The following is a 16,882-nucleotide window of genomic DNA, read 5'->3' on the forward strand; positions in this document are numbered from 1 at the left end:
AAATGAAGAGAATGTCTGGGAAAGTGCTGGTTAACTATAAACATGCGCAATAATCAATTAATCCCAACAGGAAATACATTTATAGCCTTTTTCTTTGACACAAAAAAATGAATAAAAATATTGGAGTCAAAGTTTCAGAGGGAAAATTACTCTAGTACTTCTTTCACTTTAATTTAAACACACACACACACACACACACGCCCAGGCACACTAGTACACTAGTACTCCTAACTAGACACCATGTGCTAAGAGTGACAAATGGTGACACGCTGTTAACCTTGGTAATAAATCTGCTGTTCCAGAAGAACTCAGGCTGCCATAAATGTAAAAACATGAAAAACACATGACTTAAAACTGATGTTCTTTTTGTTGTTACACATTGACAAGGACTTCAGATTGTTTACTTACTTTGGGTGGTGCTTCATCTGAGCCTGCTGAGTCCCAGGATACGGGGACCTGTCTCCTCATCTCCATACGGCTGCGCTCCTCCTGCTGAGCCTTCTCCTCCGCAAGGATTGTACTGCACAGACAGCGATGGAAAGCTCTGTCAAACAACATCATTCTTCTGGAACTACAGTTCCTGAATGTGACCCTGTTTGTGAAATCCAGGCTAAAGTCGAAAAATCTAATTATGAGAAAACAAGCATCAAAGTTTGATTTCAACCATTCCCATTTAATTTATTGATTCTCATCAATGGGTGTGAGTTCAAGAGAATGACATTTCCAACTTTATGCAATTGGTTGAAAGGTGGAGGCACTCTATCGTCACAGACGAGTCAGTGTAAGATCCTTCCTAACCCACACAAGGTCGACTACCAGGGGGAAAAAAGCAACACAGATTGATACCTGAAACACTATTCAAACTATTTCATAATCAAATGTGTCATGACAAGCTGGAAGTAGTCAGCGTGAATAAGAGGATGACGTTAACATATTTAATCCATCAACTTCTGTCATGCTAGACTGTGTGAATGAAAAATATAAAGGTTTACAAACTCTTCATGCCTAATAAACTGCCTTAGGGTGCATATTCACATGCTCAGATTTTTTTTTTAAATAAATAAATAATACTTTTATTCAGCAAGGTTGAATTAAACGGATCAAATGTGACAATAAAACATTTACAATGTTATAAAAAATACATCCCCGTTTACACAAAATATTAACAAGCACAACTGTTTTCAAGCGTGATAAGTGTTGTTTCTTGATTAATATATCAACATATTAGAATGATTTCTGAAGGATCATGCAACACTGAAGACTGGAGTAATGGCTGCTCTGCCATGAAAGGAATTAAATTTAAATTACAGGAATAAAAAAAACAAAAAAACATTTGAAAATATATTACAATAGAAAAGAGTTATTTAAATTTTTAATTAAGATTACCATGTTTACTGTATTTCAGACTCCTTTCAAAAACATAAAGAACCCACTCTTACTGACCCCAAGCTTTTGAATGGCAGAATGATTTCAGGATGGGGTCTGCTCATAAATAGACCCCAATATAGACACAATAAAATCTAGTAAATCCACAGCAGTGGCTTTAGTGATCAAACAAAAGCCTTAAAGGGTGGAAATGTTAGTAATTATTTTTAAAACTCACCAGACAGTCCTTAAAGTGTTGATATGTGAAGTTGGTACATGAATCCTCGCGCTTAGAGGTGGCTACAGAAACGCAAGAGGTGCGAAGAAATGCTGGAGCATGTAAGTTTTAGGGGTGAGAGAATGCAAGCTGGCCGAGAGAGGGACTATTTCTGGAAACTCTATTATCTCTGAGAGAGACCATGGGTGTGTGGATGGGGATGGGGAGAGAGAGAGAGAGAGCGAGAGAGAGAGAGAGGATAAACAGAAGGGACACCTGTTGTGATCAATCCAGACCTGCTGAACTTCTCCACACCCAGACCATTATACACAGCCATGACTGCTGCAGAGGTCTCAGGCTCTCAAAAAAAAAGTCAAAAATTCTGGTAAATGTAATATATAACAGTCCAAAAGGTGTCATAAGTTCAGGATTAAAAGCTCTTGAGGACAAACAAAACTTTAGAAACGAGACTGAAATCTGTTCTCTCAAATATTATTTAATAAAATGATTCTTAACAAAAATGGTTAAAAAGTTCAAATCAAAAATGAAAAAAAAAAGCCAGTTCAAAAATTATTATTAAATTCTTAATTCTTATTTTTGATAATATTAATAAACCCGAAACATGTAATCTCTTAAGCTTGGAGTAAAAAGGGATACTCCACCCCAAAATGAACATTTTGTCATTAATCACTCGTCATTTGAAACTCGTAAAAGCTCTGTTCGATTTCAGGACACAATTTAAGATATTTAGGATAAAACCATGAGGCTTGTGACTGTCCCACAGACTGCCAAGGAAAATTACATTGTCAAGGTCCAGAAAAGTATGAAAAGCATCGTCAGAATAGTTCATCTGCTGTCAGTGGTTCAACCGTAATGTTATGAAGCAAAGAGAATACTTTTTGTATGCGAATAAAACAAAAATAACGATTGTATTCAACAATTCCTTTGTCAACAGTCTCCTCTGTGTCTTTTCACATCACTCAAACTACCAAACTGCCATGTAGAAAATTGATGCTTTGATTTGAAAGAAAACAGCACATCCTTGTGGCGCGGCAGACTCAGAATAGTGCAGGCAGTTTGAGTGATGTGGAGAGACATAACGTTACGGTTGAACCACTGAAGGAAGATGGAGTATTCTGACAATGCTTTTATACTTTTCTGGACTTTGACAGTGTAACTTACTTGGCAGTCTATGGGACAGTCACAAGCCTCTCAGTTTTCATCCAAAATATCTTAAATTGTTCCAAAGACCAACAAAGCTTTTACTGGTTTGGAACAACATGGGGGTAAGTGATTAATGACACAATTAGCATTTTGGGGTGGAGTATGCCGTTAAGAGCTCTTAAAGCTGCAGTAGGTAACTTTTGTAAAAATATATTTTTTACATATTTATTAAACCTGTCATTAAGTCCTGACAGTAGAATATGAGACCGATAATCTGTGAAAAAAATCAAGCTCCTCTGGCTCTGGTAAAAAACAAACCAATCAGAGCTGCGGTCCGTAACTTTGTTTGTGTTCAAAATGTAGAAAAATGTATATAAGCGAGTACAGCATGAATCCATTTTCCAAACCGTGTTTTTAGCTTGTCCTGAATCACTAGGGTGCACCTATAATAAGTGTTTATATTCTGACTATTTTAGATTGCTTCGGGGGTACGGTGGCGGAGTAACCCAGTACCTTTGTGATTCTTCATAGACATAAACAGAGAGAAGTAGTTCCGGCTACAATGTTCTTCTGCAACACGCAAGCAGTTCTGTTTATTAACCGCTAGAGCGTCAAAAGTTACCCAGCTTTAATTATAAAAAAAGAATAAAAAAAAAAATAAAAATAAAAAAGAGGAGGAAGAAAACATTTCTTTAAAAATGTTAAAAAAATCATAAGGCTTGGGCTTGACAGTCCATAATTAATAAATGTAAATTGATTAAAAAAGATTTCCTTAATCAAAAATGATAATACTATAATACCAAATAACAAAAGTTAAATCTAAATTTGTTATGGAAAGGTTAGGCTTAACAGCTGTGAACTAAATATATGAAGAAAAAAAACACACACTTGAGGGCACGTCAGTTAAAAAAGAGACTACTTTTAAAGTGTGTCTAGAATGAAGTACTAAACATCTGAACATTCAACATATACACAAAACACTGCTTCAGTCTCAGTGTTTAGACTCAAACTATTGAGTGCAAAGACAAACATAATGATTCATTTCTCAAGTTGTTTGGGCTAGACTTTCTTTCTGCAACTGCTGACAAAGACTTGACTTCAGACAATGGGCTCCAGAGATGAAGCATCCTGTGTGTCAAACCCATGTGACTGCATTACATTTCATAATCCTCACTTCATCTCAGTGTTCACTATAATAACCTTAAGATCACTTCTGAACAAGTTAGATAAACTTTGTTATATTACAACAGCTGTTTCGCCATCACACATGTGACGCACTTTTAAACCAAGACCCATCAACACTAACATCATAAAGATCATAAATCCACTAATTACAGACCTCGAGCATACAGCAGCTAATTTCCTTATCAAACACAACAGGACATTGACTAAACCCCTGCTCTGATAGCTTCAGCACTAGTTATGGAAGTAATTTGGCTTTATAAATGCCGTTAACAGTGTAAATATTTACATGGTTTCCAAGAAACAGACGTTCTACACTTGAATGTACTGCAGATTTTATGAGGGTAGAGAAAGGGATCTGTATTTTCCAATGCATTAAAAAAAAAAAAAAATCACTCCATCCAAGATACCTAAAAAGGAAATAATTTTCGACTTGAGATGCAACATGACATATCTGTCTCGATCTGGTTATCTGGGAAATCTGTGTATAACCTTCTATAACTTTCAATATTTGCTTTCAATTCTGTTTTTGCAAATAGAAAACTTGAATGTTTTTGCTGAAGGCAGAAAAGATTCCTCACATTATTAGGGATTCAGGTGTTTGATGGCCTGTCAGAGTACAGCTCACCCCCCCCCCCCCCCCCAATTTCCATTGGCATTTACGGGAACTGACTGCATGTGCGGACATGAACAGACATTTGGGAATTAAATTCTATTGTATCATGAAGGATACAGGGTGTGTGTGTGTGTGCACGTGTGTGTGTGTACATGACTAAAAGGGTCAGAAAGAGATAAAAACTGGAGAATAAAAGAAGAACAGTATGATTTTTCTCATAGTGGACATTGCAACAATGAAATCAGGTCCAGACGGGAAGTGAAATAGACATGCAGGCGGTGAATCAAGGCTTAACGGGACTAAACTTCCTCTAAAATGCCCTTCTGAGTGCTTACACTGAGAATATACAATATATACACTACCATTCAAAAGTTTATGATCACTAAAATGTATCAATGTTTAATAATGTTAATTAATTAATAATGTTATTAGTACAATTTAAAATAACAGTTTTCTGTTAAAAAGAACAGCATTTATTGGAAGCAGAAATAAGAACAAGATATTTTTAACATCCTTAATGTTTTCACTTTCAATGATGATCTATTGAATAAATTATTATTAAAATTAAGATTTTTCCCAAAAACTAATAAATGCAAGTAGTGCATTGGGGGATTTCAAAAAAAAAAAAAAATAGTGTAACAGATAAAATAATAATTTGAATTAATATGTTCAGTGAACATTTGTTTTAAATAAATATTAATAATCTAAATATAAAAAGTGAAAAGTAAAGCATAAAATATGCATATACATTTTTTGATTTGCGATTAATAGTAGGGCTGCACGATTAATTGCATGCGATTGTCTCGCGTGTCTCATCAGTAAAGCCGGTTCTGTGATTAGCGGCTTTCAAATGGAGCGGCACTTACTACGCAGAGCCATAGTTCGCTGACAAGCAATGCAATATCGCGTTCATAATCGCAGATTAATCGAATGCGGTTATGAATGCGATATTGCGTAGCTTGTCAGCGAACTACGGTTCTGTATATTAAGTGCCGCTCCATTTGAAAGCATGTGATGGACATTTACCGCTAATCACAGAACCAGCTTTACTGACGAGACATGCATGACAAATCGCATGCGATTAATCGTGCAGCCCTAATTAATAGAAATTACAACATTAGTATAAACCCAATGTAACGACCCCAACTAGTAAAGAGTAAAGTATATAAATTATTTCTAATTACAGTGTGCATCAGCTTGACGTCACATAAAGCTCTTGTATCTTGAACTTCAAAAAATGTGAAATAGTGCACATACAGATACGGATAACTTTATAATATACACAAAGCTATGTACAGGAGCCCATACAGCCGTAAACCAGATTAGTAAATGACCATTGGAAGCAAACCACAGTTTTGCTGTCAAATTACTGTAAATTGCTTTACAGGTCTATTCTCAGTCAAGTATGGGTTAATGTTGGGCTGAATCTCTACTTGCTGTACAAAGCCATCTTTAAACAAAATCACTGTAGTCAGACATCTAGAGCATTACAGCGCCCTCTACTGCTGTTAGGCAGTTTCATTTACTGTGGTCATGGGACTCTAAACCAGGAGGATGAATGTAAATGTGGAGATGACCACTAATATATCAAGTCTAACATATGCAAACAAAGACATTTTCAAAACCATGACCAACAATTCAGTAATATAACTGAATCAATAGTAGCGGTTCATAACGAATGGAGCAAAATTTGTGCAAAGTTGTGTGGACTGACCTCAGTTGGCCTTTGAGCTCGGTGAATCGTGGTCGTTTGCTGGGGTCGTACGCCCAGCACTTAGTCATCAGGCTGTAAAGGGTTGGTGGGCAGTTGGGCGGCATTGCCAGACGCTCGCCGTTCTCAATCCGGCCTATCACATCGTTATTCTTCACGCCTTGAAACGGCTTCACTCCATACATTAGTATCTCCCACATACACACCCCTGAAACACAGAGTGAGGATAGATACACATGAAGAATACTGCAAGATTCCTCTTCTAAATGACTCAACTTTAGCACTAATTAAAGCTGGCTATAAAACAGGAGCTGTCACTTCCTGATCTAGACTATTAATTAAATGGGGAGACACACAAAATGGAAAAATTACAATTCTACTCCGAAAAAGGCTCTCGTTACACACAATGTAGAAATGCCCCAAATGCACTGCATGCATAATGCTAACTTTTCATTGTCTGAACATGCTCAATAGACCGTAAAACACACACACACACACTCACTTACCAAACATCCACACGTCGCTGGCTGAGGTAAAACGTCTGAAGTTTATTGACTCTGGTGCCATCCATTTAATAGGTAGTTTTCCTTTAGAGGCTGTGAAGAGTGAATGAAAATGAGGAGAGATCTGTACATTCAGTCAGAAGTAAAGGCTCATTCACACTGAGAAAGATATTGATAATTCAAACTATATTAGCATTCACACAAGCGGACGATAACACTCTTTTTATTATGGTTTGTGAACATAAATGTAGCACAATTTAAAGTAGGAAAGAACTCAGATTTACTGTCAATGCTTTTGCTGCTAATCAGTAATATAAAAAATATCATACAATTAATTTAATTTTCATATTTCGTTTAATATATATTATTTTGAATGTTTCACATGTCTTTCTGATCTTTAAAGAGGGTAAATTAATACCTTTATAATAAGAGCTGTCCTCCATGTATCTTGACAAACCAAAGTCTCCCAGCTTCACACAGTCCACTGAGGACACCAGAACGTTCCGTGCTGCAATGTCCCTGAAAAATGCGATAATTTACTTTAGAATTAGCTTTTTTTTATTTCTACCTTATTTCCATAATAAATACGTATGCAGAAATGCTACTAGATGAGGATCCTGTCTGCAGAAATGTTCAACAGGAAATGGGCAATGATCATGATCAATTATGATGGCCGGCCCGACCTGGACACTTACCTGTGAACAAAGCGTTTACTCTCCAGGTATGCAAGAGCTGTGCTGAGCTGGTAAGAAAACAGGATGAGTGATGCTAAATCCAGATTGTACTTCCTAATCTGAAGAAAGGAACGCAACTGAAAAGCAAAAGAGGAAAACATATTTTCATAAATATGATTGGTGACTCCAGAAAAAGTATTTCAAGAGCTTTTTGCAAATTCACAGAAAACTAAATTGACACTGAGCACTAGATGGTGCTGTTGGATTGGTCAAAGGAAACTACAGTACTGTGTATCTATCTATATATCAGCGCTAATAATGAGGTTCAACCGCTTTCCTCCACTCACAGTCAATAGCAAATTCGTGTAATGTTAATGTTTATCCATTTTAATGCACTATGGACAGTCTAGCCTCCTGTCAATCAACCACTGTACTGAAAGGAGTTTAAACTTTGACTAAACAGGGCTTTAAAAATAATGGGTGAACTGTACGTTTTTACATACATTATATACACTATTCTGGGAACATCTTGGATATGCCTGCCATGCTGCAACTGATAATTAAATGAGAGCTAAAATAACATACGCAGATAATGTTAAGGTTGCACAACCTAATATTTAATACAGTTGCTTGATTAAATTAACAGAACATTTTAACTGCTTGCCACTTTAAATACATGCATGCAAACAAACACACACACACACACACACACACACGTGCATCTCAAAAAAGAAAAAATTCTTATTTCGAAACCTATTTCAAAAAGTGAAACTTTCATATACAGTATTCTAGATTAATTCCATGTAAAGTAAAACATTTCAAAAGTTTATTTATTTATTTTTTTTTATTAGAGCTTACAGCTCATGAAAGTCAAAAGTCCAGTATCTCAAAATATTAGAATATTTCCTAACATCAATAAAAAAAATAAAAAAAAAGGATTTGCAAAACAGAAAAGTTGAAGTTCCTTAAAGTATGTTCATTTATGCACTCAATACTTGGTCGAGGCTCCTTTAGCACAAATGATAGCATCATTAGGTATGTTTCCATCACCCTGTTTTTATGTGCATTTTGACGTAATGCATCAGAAACAAGTGATAATTTTGAATAAAACTCCCTTAATTTGCAAAAACTTTTTTACGCTCGCTTGAGGTGGCTTTTGCGAAAAAGGGTTAATCACATAAAAGGAGATGGAAACACATTTTTATATATTACCCATACTTTCAGATGTTATTTACAATGATTTCTAAAAGATTTGAATTTGTTACATTGTCTTATGTTTTTGTCTTATTTAAATTTTTTTACGCTATGTGTCAACAGCAAGTGCTTTAGATATTAAAACCAGCTGTGAGCAAGGACTTCAAATGGCCTCAAACTTAATTTTAAGTCCCTTAAAGTCTTAAAACTATTTACATTTATAGATATTAACATTTTAAATTAAAATGCTAAAAAAACACTCAAATGAAGATGTACAATTTACATCATATTTTGAGTTTATATAACTTAGATTGGCTTATATAGCTTTGAATATTGTCTTGGGCTTCGGAGTTAAAAAGAGGTTGAGAACAACCGTTTTATCTTGATGCAGGACCCCTGCTAAAACAAACTCAGATCTATCTTTAGCTATTTACCAGGTAACTGTTTTCCATCTGAAAGCTCTATGCACACAGAGCATCTCAGTAAGGTTTAAATCATCGGAGACGTGCTATGAAATACAGCCACCCCTAGCAATCATCTTTACTATGCCTTTATGGCCGGTTTATGAGACAAGCAGTCATGATGGATTCCTCCAGCCTTAACCCGGCTGCTGTCTTTGTGAATAATATGAGTTTAATGGGTTTAATATCAGGTCACGTTCCTATGGAGATTGAAGGTGTGCACCAACCGCTCCCCCAATCCCAAATCAAACCGTTACACATAAACCAGATCGAAAAACCCACCTCTCCCAGCGTGCAAAGCTCCATGATGATCCACACGGGGTTCTCTGTAATGACCCCAATCAGCTTTACAATATGCGGATGATCGAACTGTCGCATGGTCACTGTTGGAACATATCGAGACAAAATTAATCCAGCATCATATCTTATGACATTTTAGCAGCATACATACATAATGCATTTATTATGAAAGAAATACACTTTTTTGTGATTTAAAAAATTGTGGAATGGGCATCTTGTGTACCTAAATCAGACAAAATAACTGAATTATACACTTAAATCAAATGATCGGTGAAGGCTCCAAAAGCTGTGGTAAAAACATTATGTTCTGTTTATTAGTGCCTCACTTTTTCTCACTCTCACACACATACCAGCACCTGTTCGGGTGTACAAAAGCTACCAGCTGTGCTCTTATTAACTCCAGATTCTGAAAACGTTTGGAGTTTCGGCACCAACTATCCAAAACACATTCCTCTCAATTACAGTGCAGGAATGCTGATGGACACAGCCATGCTGGGTATCAATGATGTGACACTCACAGGCCTCCTGGAGAAACTTCTCTCGAACACTGTCCGAGGTGCAATTCTTACACGTCTTTATCGCCACAGAAAGAGCTGGGTTCTCCTGGGAGCACAGAAAAAAGAAAAGCTTTCAGACATTTACAGTATACAACATTAGTCATTTCTTGCAAAGTAAAAGTCTTCATCATCATCACATAAATACAGATTAAAGAAAGATTTTTTGTTTGTTTGAAGAAATTAATATTTTTATTCACTAAAGAAGCATTAAATCAAAAGTGACAGTTTAAATGTTACATTGTTACAAAAAAAGAAATCCATTTTAAATTGGCTGAAATTTGCTGTTCTTTTAAATACTGAACAGTAATGGCCTCCATTACAGAAATAAATACATTTGAAACTATATGAATATAGAAAACAGTTATTTTAAATTGTTACAATGTTTTCCCGTATTTCTGATCAAATAAATGCTGCCTTCGTGAGCATAACCTACTTCTTTCGAGCAGTAGTATAAATAAGTATGTTATATACAAGTTAAATGAATCAATAAAATGCAATAAAAGTCATTTATACCGGACATATGTAAATCCCTTGATGGACGTCTCCAAACTGGCCTTCACCTATACAGCGTCCCAGCTCAATTCTGTCTCTTTGGATCTCATAGTCCCTGGCTGAAAGACAAATTGGTCAAGTCCCAGTCAACACTTAAACATATCACTTCATATATGATTAGCAAAGGCCACTTTCCACCATGTACTCAGAAAAAGAAAAGACACCATGCAATTCTGAATCAGTTCATATACAGAACGTTTTTCAATATCGAATCCATCCCATACATGCCATACCAACCCAATAAGTAATCCAAAATGCATACAAGACTCAGTGAAGAAAATGTACTAAAGGTTCTTTTTTAAAATGAAAGTTCACCAAAAAAAGTCACACTCAAGGTGTGGGAAAACCAAACCATTTCTGGTCCCCATTGACATGCATACTATTTTCTTCTATGAAAGTCAATGGGGACCAGCAACTGTTGGTTACTGTTGGTCTTCAAACTATCTTCTTTTATGTTCAACAGGAGGAGGAAATTAGTTTGGAACAACTTGAGTTTGAGTAAATAATGACACAATTGTGGTTTTCGGTTGAACTCTCTCTTTAAGAAGAACAAATCAAGAATCACTTGACAAGCCCTTTGAACATCCATACGTAAAAGTGTCAAAGCCATTTCGGAGCACCTTCAGTGGAAATCGAAGGTGTCAGTTAAAATGCTGCATGTGTGTACAAATCCAAAAAACAATGATTTCTGTTCACAACATTAGGAAATAAAGAAATATATAAAGATTCGACCACAAGAAACAAACAGGCAAAGCAAAAGCAACACACAGGCCCCACCGTCACACAGAAAGTCTCAAGCATATGGAGGAAAGGGAATGAAAACAGCAAGAGAAACAGCTTTACCTTCACCTAGTCCATAATATTCTGTTGTGCCAATAATGAGAGAAAACAAAGTGGCAAATATAACACTGAATAACATTGAGGTCATCATTAACTGATAATAATGATCTTTTATAAAAAAAAAATACATTTTAATTAATCAAAGCAATGTTTACAAAAACCCAATAGTAAGTATTGTTATTGTTATTATTGTTATTGAGGCCCAGTGACTTATGGGTAAATTTCACAGTTGTGGGGAAATTATTTAATAATAAACTGCATAATTTCCTTAAAAACAATGCTGCCTGTAGAGAAAATAGGCAAAGAAAAAATGATATCCTGTGCAGCAGTGAAATCTGTATTATGAAGAAAAAAAACTTAAACTTAAAAATATTAATATATTTAAAAAGTTTCAGGGCAAATAAAATACAAATGATTTAAAATTCAAATCAAACTTTTAATAATAATATTTAATGTTATTTCAATAACATAAAATGGCACAAGAAGAATGTTATATTAAAATATAAACAATATCTTAATTCAGGTAATAAAAAAAAGAATTATATATATATATATATATTTTTTTTTTTATAATTTTCTTTTTTTTTTAATAAAATGCACAATTTAAATTACTGTAATTTTAGCCTAAAACTGGTTTGCTATAAGAAAAAAAATTCAAATAAAAGATTATTTTGGGATACTAACATAAAAGAACATCAATAAAAATATATGAAATTATCTGATTAAATAAATTAAATGTTCTCCGATGCATGGCACAATAGTGCACATGCTTAGGTTCAAGTCTTGACTGTGCCAAGACTTTCTTTTCAATGATCTACTCAATAATTTACCCAAAATAACATTATGACGAAGCTAAATGTTTGTTCCATTAATAAAATGGCCATTTAAGATCATATCCATTTCAGTGCTTGCTCACCACTGCACTGGGCCTTTCTCATGTGTCCTTTAAGAACATGGCACAAAGTCCATGTGCCCAGTGCCAGTCAATACAAGGAATTAGTTCTATTATTACAATACAGCTTCCTCCATCCAAACCCACACTGAGCAAATGACGTTTGAGACACAAGCGCATAGAAAGGAATAAACAAAACTGAACTCCACGCTACTCCAGAGTTCAGTTTCAGACCTAAACGAACAGCTAAGCAGAAAGCGACACCGACTCAAGCAGCTATAAACGTCTCAGGAGCTTCTGTGCCTGCGATCCCAAACAACCTGTTCTAAAGTCAGGTAGATAATAGGAAGTAGGTTAGGAAAATGAGTAGAGTGATATTTGCTTTAGAGGATGCTTTTAAAGCAGCTGAACTAACTTATAAAAACTGTATATGTTGTGTATTTTCCAGATTTATAGACTTCAAGTCATTTAAGATGACCTGAAATATTCACAGTATACAATTTTAGTTAATATTCATGGAAAACATTTTAAAAAAAATTCTCGCCCAATTAGTTTTACTGTGATTTTAAGCCAGAGCAGCATAATCCTGGTCTGAGATCAGTATGAACCTGTGATACTCACTGGAAGGCATGGTGTATGTGTCCTCTTCGTCAATGATCTCAGCGTAGTCGTCGGTTTCTGAAAAGGGAAAACAGTATTTTAAGTCCAAACATACCAGGACCAGCTAAAGACAGCCCTTCCAAAACCAGAAACACGTCTTCTCATCTCCGGCACAACTCACACACTCCTTGGCAATTACACATGTCGTCTCTTTGCCATTAACGCCGCAGTGCTAAGTTTAAAAGTGTTTCGGTATCTATGTATCCTGCAGGAGTTTGAGCTGGCTTCGATCACATCCACACAGCTGTGATATCTGAGTGTGTCTAAAGAGCTGAGAGGGGAACGGTCTTTCCAAAGCATTGGTGTCATTGGGAAAAACAGATGAAGTCATGGGTAATTTGACAGCTATTGTGTCTGTCCTGTCTGGTTTTAAGGAAAAAGTTTTGATAAATGTTCTCTACGCAGCAATGTGGCAAAAGTCAACCAATTCTGACAGCTCGTATTGACTGTCAGTGAAGTCTCGTGAGTGGAGCGCTGTGAGCAAACACTTTCCCCTTGCTGTGGGAGAAAGGGATGTGTGTTTTCAGTAGATAAAGCGGACTAGTTTTATCAGATCAAAACATCAAATTCCATTGTAAGCTACTGCTGCGAGAGATCACAGATACACACCTAGGTATTTTGTTTTTCTTGAGTTCACAGGACTGAAACATGGGAACTGAATGCACTCAAAACTGTGCTATCAAAAAGAAAAACACTGAAGCAAGCAACTTTTCACTTTTCTTCTGAGGTTTCAGAAAATCTCACTTTGATTTATACTTAATATTCTTTTTGCACTCATTTGTGAAAAATAAATCTTGTGTTGAGTTAGTATTCAACTGCATGAAGTCCGGTTAAAGGAAAAACTGCATCTTCTTAAAGGGCAAACTAAAGGACTTCAATCAAATTTGGAATCTGTTTTTTTTTTACAGTTTCTGGAAAATAACCGAACACTGGAATGATATGTGTCCTAGAAATAACATGCATTGTCTCCGGATGTTTTGATGTCGTTGTCTATGTCCTTTTTTAAAAATACATCTTATATAATAGTCAAATATAAATATCTATCTATCTATCTATCTATCTATCTATCTATCTATCTATCTATCTATCTATCTATCTATCTATCTATCTATCTATCTATCTATCTATCTGTGTGTGTGTGTGTGTGTGTGTCTGTGTGTTTGTCCGGTTTATATGTAATAATACAATGATTAAAATATATTAAAGTAACTAATATCTATTTTTCTTATGTTCGATGATATTCAATACACATTGCTTTAAAATTATAAAATAACATATTTTGAGTTTAAATATAGTTTAAATGTATTAAAATAACATTTTTGACAATATTCAAAATATCTAATGCTATAACAATTATTGTGGCAAAACGTCAAAAATGTAGAAATATGCCATATACAGTAAATCAAGGCATGTTTTCCAACTTGCTTTTCAATTATTTTCATAAAAATAATTAACTGTAATATGGACCTTTAAATGTAGATTACAACATTTTATAATAATAAAAAAAAATGCCATGTGGAGATTTTTGTGAACATTTTTGAGTGATGGTGCAAATGAATAATTAAATCAGTTTTGAACTGATTTAGAGAATCTGAAATTCAAATTGATACACACTACTTTTTTATAATGTAAAGTTATATTATCATTAATGTGATATTATCAAGTCACAAGATAAAGAGGGAGTAAAATCAGTACCTATAGAAAACTTAAGTGCATTGGACTCATTGGAATATTCACATTGTTGCATTTTATCACCCAAAAAAAAAAACCTCTGCGGAAAATCACAAGACGATTCGAGATTGTAAAGTATATTGTGAATATGAAATATCTTGCCCCGCTCAACTCAGAAATAAGACATATTAAAATTGGACTTTACCATCCCCACCAATATCATCTGTGGATCCAATCAGCATGCAAAAGATTCGAAAGAGAGAAGGACAGAAAGAGAAAGCATTAGATTAATGTCTCCATCAAAAGACATTACTGAGGCGAGGCAACAGAATGAAAGAGTATTTCATGGTTGTTACACAAAGCAATAAAACAAGCCCCAAACCATTATTATCAACAGATAATTCTTATACTGTAGGTTATACTAAAAACACATGCACTGTCAAGGTGGGGACTTTCCAGTGACTTGCACTGTTACTACATTGAGCTAATGCTATTTTTATAAAAACCTTTTTGCATTTTAATTAAGACTTTTTTAGTGCTTTCATTAAGCCATTTCCTTGTGGGGACTGTTGACCCTTTTAATTCAGGTGACTTCATGTTTAACCATCCTTGTTGGGACTTTCAGTCCCTATAATACAATAAAAACATGCCCCAGTAAACTTCAGCAGGTTTGAGAGTATTTTAGAGTTGCAATGTTGACCAGCATTTTAGAAACAAGACAAGAGCCATGCATTTTGACTAGAACTGCTCTGAATTAAGAATTGCCGAGCAGTTACACAACATGGTTGGACTTAGTTCTGGATTAAGTTAATTATCAATGAAAATGTGAGGTCAACATCTCAGTCCTCTTGGATGAGTCTTACCTGAAACGGAGATGGCTTTGGCCCGGACTCCTTGCAACCGTTTCTCATGGTTTGCTGATCTGTGTGACAGAGGTTGAAGAGGATGAATCATGTACATTTTCAAATCAAACTTAATCACAGCATGACCTTTTCCACACTGATCTGTGTTGAAACCACAGTGTGGGTCTGTTCCATTAGCGTGCACGGGGGGGTGATATAACAGATGGGCACTACCACAGCCACGTTAATGGGAGCTGGGCTGTGGGTCAGATTAGTTGAAGGTACACTGAGAGATTCCACATGTCTGCACCAAAGAGGCCAAAGGAGCAACAACAGGGCCAAAAAGATGAACCGAATTTATCTAATGAAAAAATATTGGGGAAAAAGTGGTGTAGTACCATGCAACTTACTTTGGAGCCTTTGGGATAGATGGAAGAGCTCTCTCTCCTTCTGTTAACAAACATTGAGAAAAACAAATTTGATTAAAAAAAATTATAATAATCAAATAACAAACAGTAAAACTGTAAAATGTCATTAACATTATTAAGATTAGGCTGTCAATTTGAATGCTTCTGTGTTCTCACCTTTCTGTACACGGACGATAAACGATGAAGAAGTTCTATGAACAAGTCTACAGTAACCATCAATGAGATCGGCCATGTTCTCTGCTGTGTTCAGTGCCGTAGTTGTTACCGTCAGAGGCTGGAAAACGAACAAGAACACACAAGATCCCACACTGCACCATATCCATGTATAAAATCCACCACATGTAAGACGAGATGATACACTGAAACCAGTGTGTGGAAGTTACCTCAGGTGCTCCAGCTATATCTAACTGCAGCGTTCCCTTCCGATCTCGCTCCTCGAACTGGATACTCTGCACTTGGGTGAAGTTAGCGAGGTGTGTTGGCTACAAAGAAACAGACATTAGATTCACTGTCCAACCGTCTATCAGTCCAGTCCCTCATCCATCGAACCACGCAGTACTTACATTTGAGCCTTTGTCCGTTAAATAACTGATGCCCTCCTCGGGTCCGATGGCCAACTCCACTGCTATCACCCAGCTTGACTATCACACACAACAGCAGACACATTCAACACAAACACACACAAACTGATAAATACAATGCAAACTGATGTCCCCTCACAATAATGAATCATTACTTACGGGTATGTCAAAACCATATTGTTATTCATCTTTCAGCCAACAGAGGACACTGCAGACCATTAAAGTAGTCTACCATCTTGAATTCATTAACATCTAAACTCAACTCACCCCGAGAGCGCATTTGAAACACTCCTTATCAAATCTGTGTAAAGGTGAAAGGATCTCGAAGAACTTGAGGATACACTGCTCATCGTTCAGACTGGCAAACTGTTTAAAAGTCTGCTGGATCAGTTTGCGCAGGGATTTAGCCTGCAAAGACAAAATACAGTGGCTTGTAATTAAATCATAATATCAGTTATAAACCCTTGTGAGT

General features: G+C 35.7%; 1 protein-coding gene across 7 annotated transcripts in view; it reads right to left on the bottom strand.

Moving 5' to 3' along the window:
• Window positions 1-16,882, bottom strand: part of ptk2ab (protein tyrosine kinase 2ab) — a 58,166-nt gene that overhangs the window by 11,759 nt on the left and 29,525 nt on the right. For 2 of the 7 annotated variants that reach the window (XM_052578549.1, XM_052578550.1), the window contains 17 exons: window positions 16,678-16,818; window positions 16,393-16,470; window positions 16,213-16,311; window positions 15,986-16,103; window positions 15,812-15,851; window positions 15,423-15,481; window positions 14,765-14,782; window positions 12,850-12,906; window positions 11,340-11,360; window positions 10,458-10,555; window positions 9,906-9,990; window positions 9,370-9,470; window positions 7,454-7,569; window positions 7,177-7,277; window positions 6,762-6,851; window positions 6,259-6,463; window positions 409-520 (listed from right to left, as the gene is read on the bottom strand). In XM_052578549.1, the coding sequence (XP_052434509.1) occupies window positions 409-520; window positions 6,259-6,463; window positions 6,762-6,851; window positions 7,177-7,277; window positions 7,454-7,569; window positions 9,370-9,470; window positions 9,906-9,990; window positions 10,458-10,555; window positions 11,340-11,360; window positions 12,850-12,906; window positions 14,765-14,782; window positions 15,423-15,481; window positions 15,812-15,851; window positions 15,986-16,103; window positions 16,213-16,311; window positions 16,393-16,470; window positions 16,678-16,818 (1,539 nt within the window). Of the gene's footprint in view, window positions 1-408; window positions 521-1,603; window positions 1,763-6,258; window positions 6,464-6,761; window positions 6,852-7,176; window positions 7,278-7,453; window positions 7,570-9,369; window positions 9,471-9,905; window positions 9,991-10,457; window positions 10,556-11,339; window positions 11,361-12,849; window positions 12,907-14,764; window positions 14,783-15,422; window positions 15,482-15,811; window positions 15,852-15,985; window positions 16,104-16,212; window positions 16,312-16,392; window positions 16,471-16,677; window positions 16,819-16,882 lie in introns of those variants that run through there. The other 5 variants (XM_052578555.1, XM_052578554.1, XM_052578551.1 and 2 more) reach the window with 4 other exon arrangements.

Source organism: Carassius gibelio, chromosome B16, assembly GCF_023724105.1.
Source record: "Carassius gibelio isolate Cgi1373 ecotype wild population from Czech Republic chromosome B16, carGib1.2-hapl.c, whole genome shotgun sequence".
Taxonomy (NCBI): Eukaryota; Metazoa; Chordata; class Actinopteri; order Cypriniformes; family Cyprinidae; genus Carassius; species Carassius gibelio.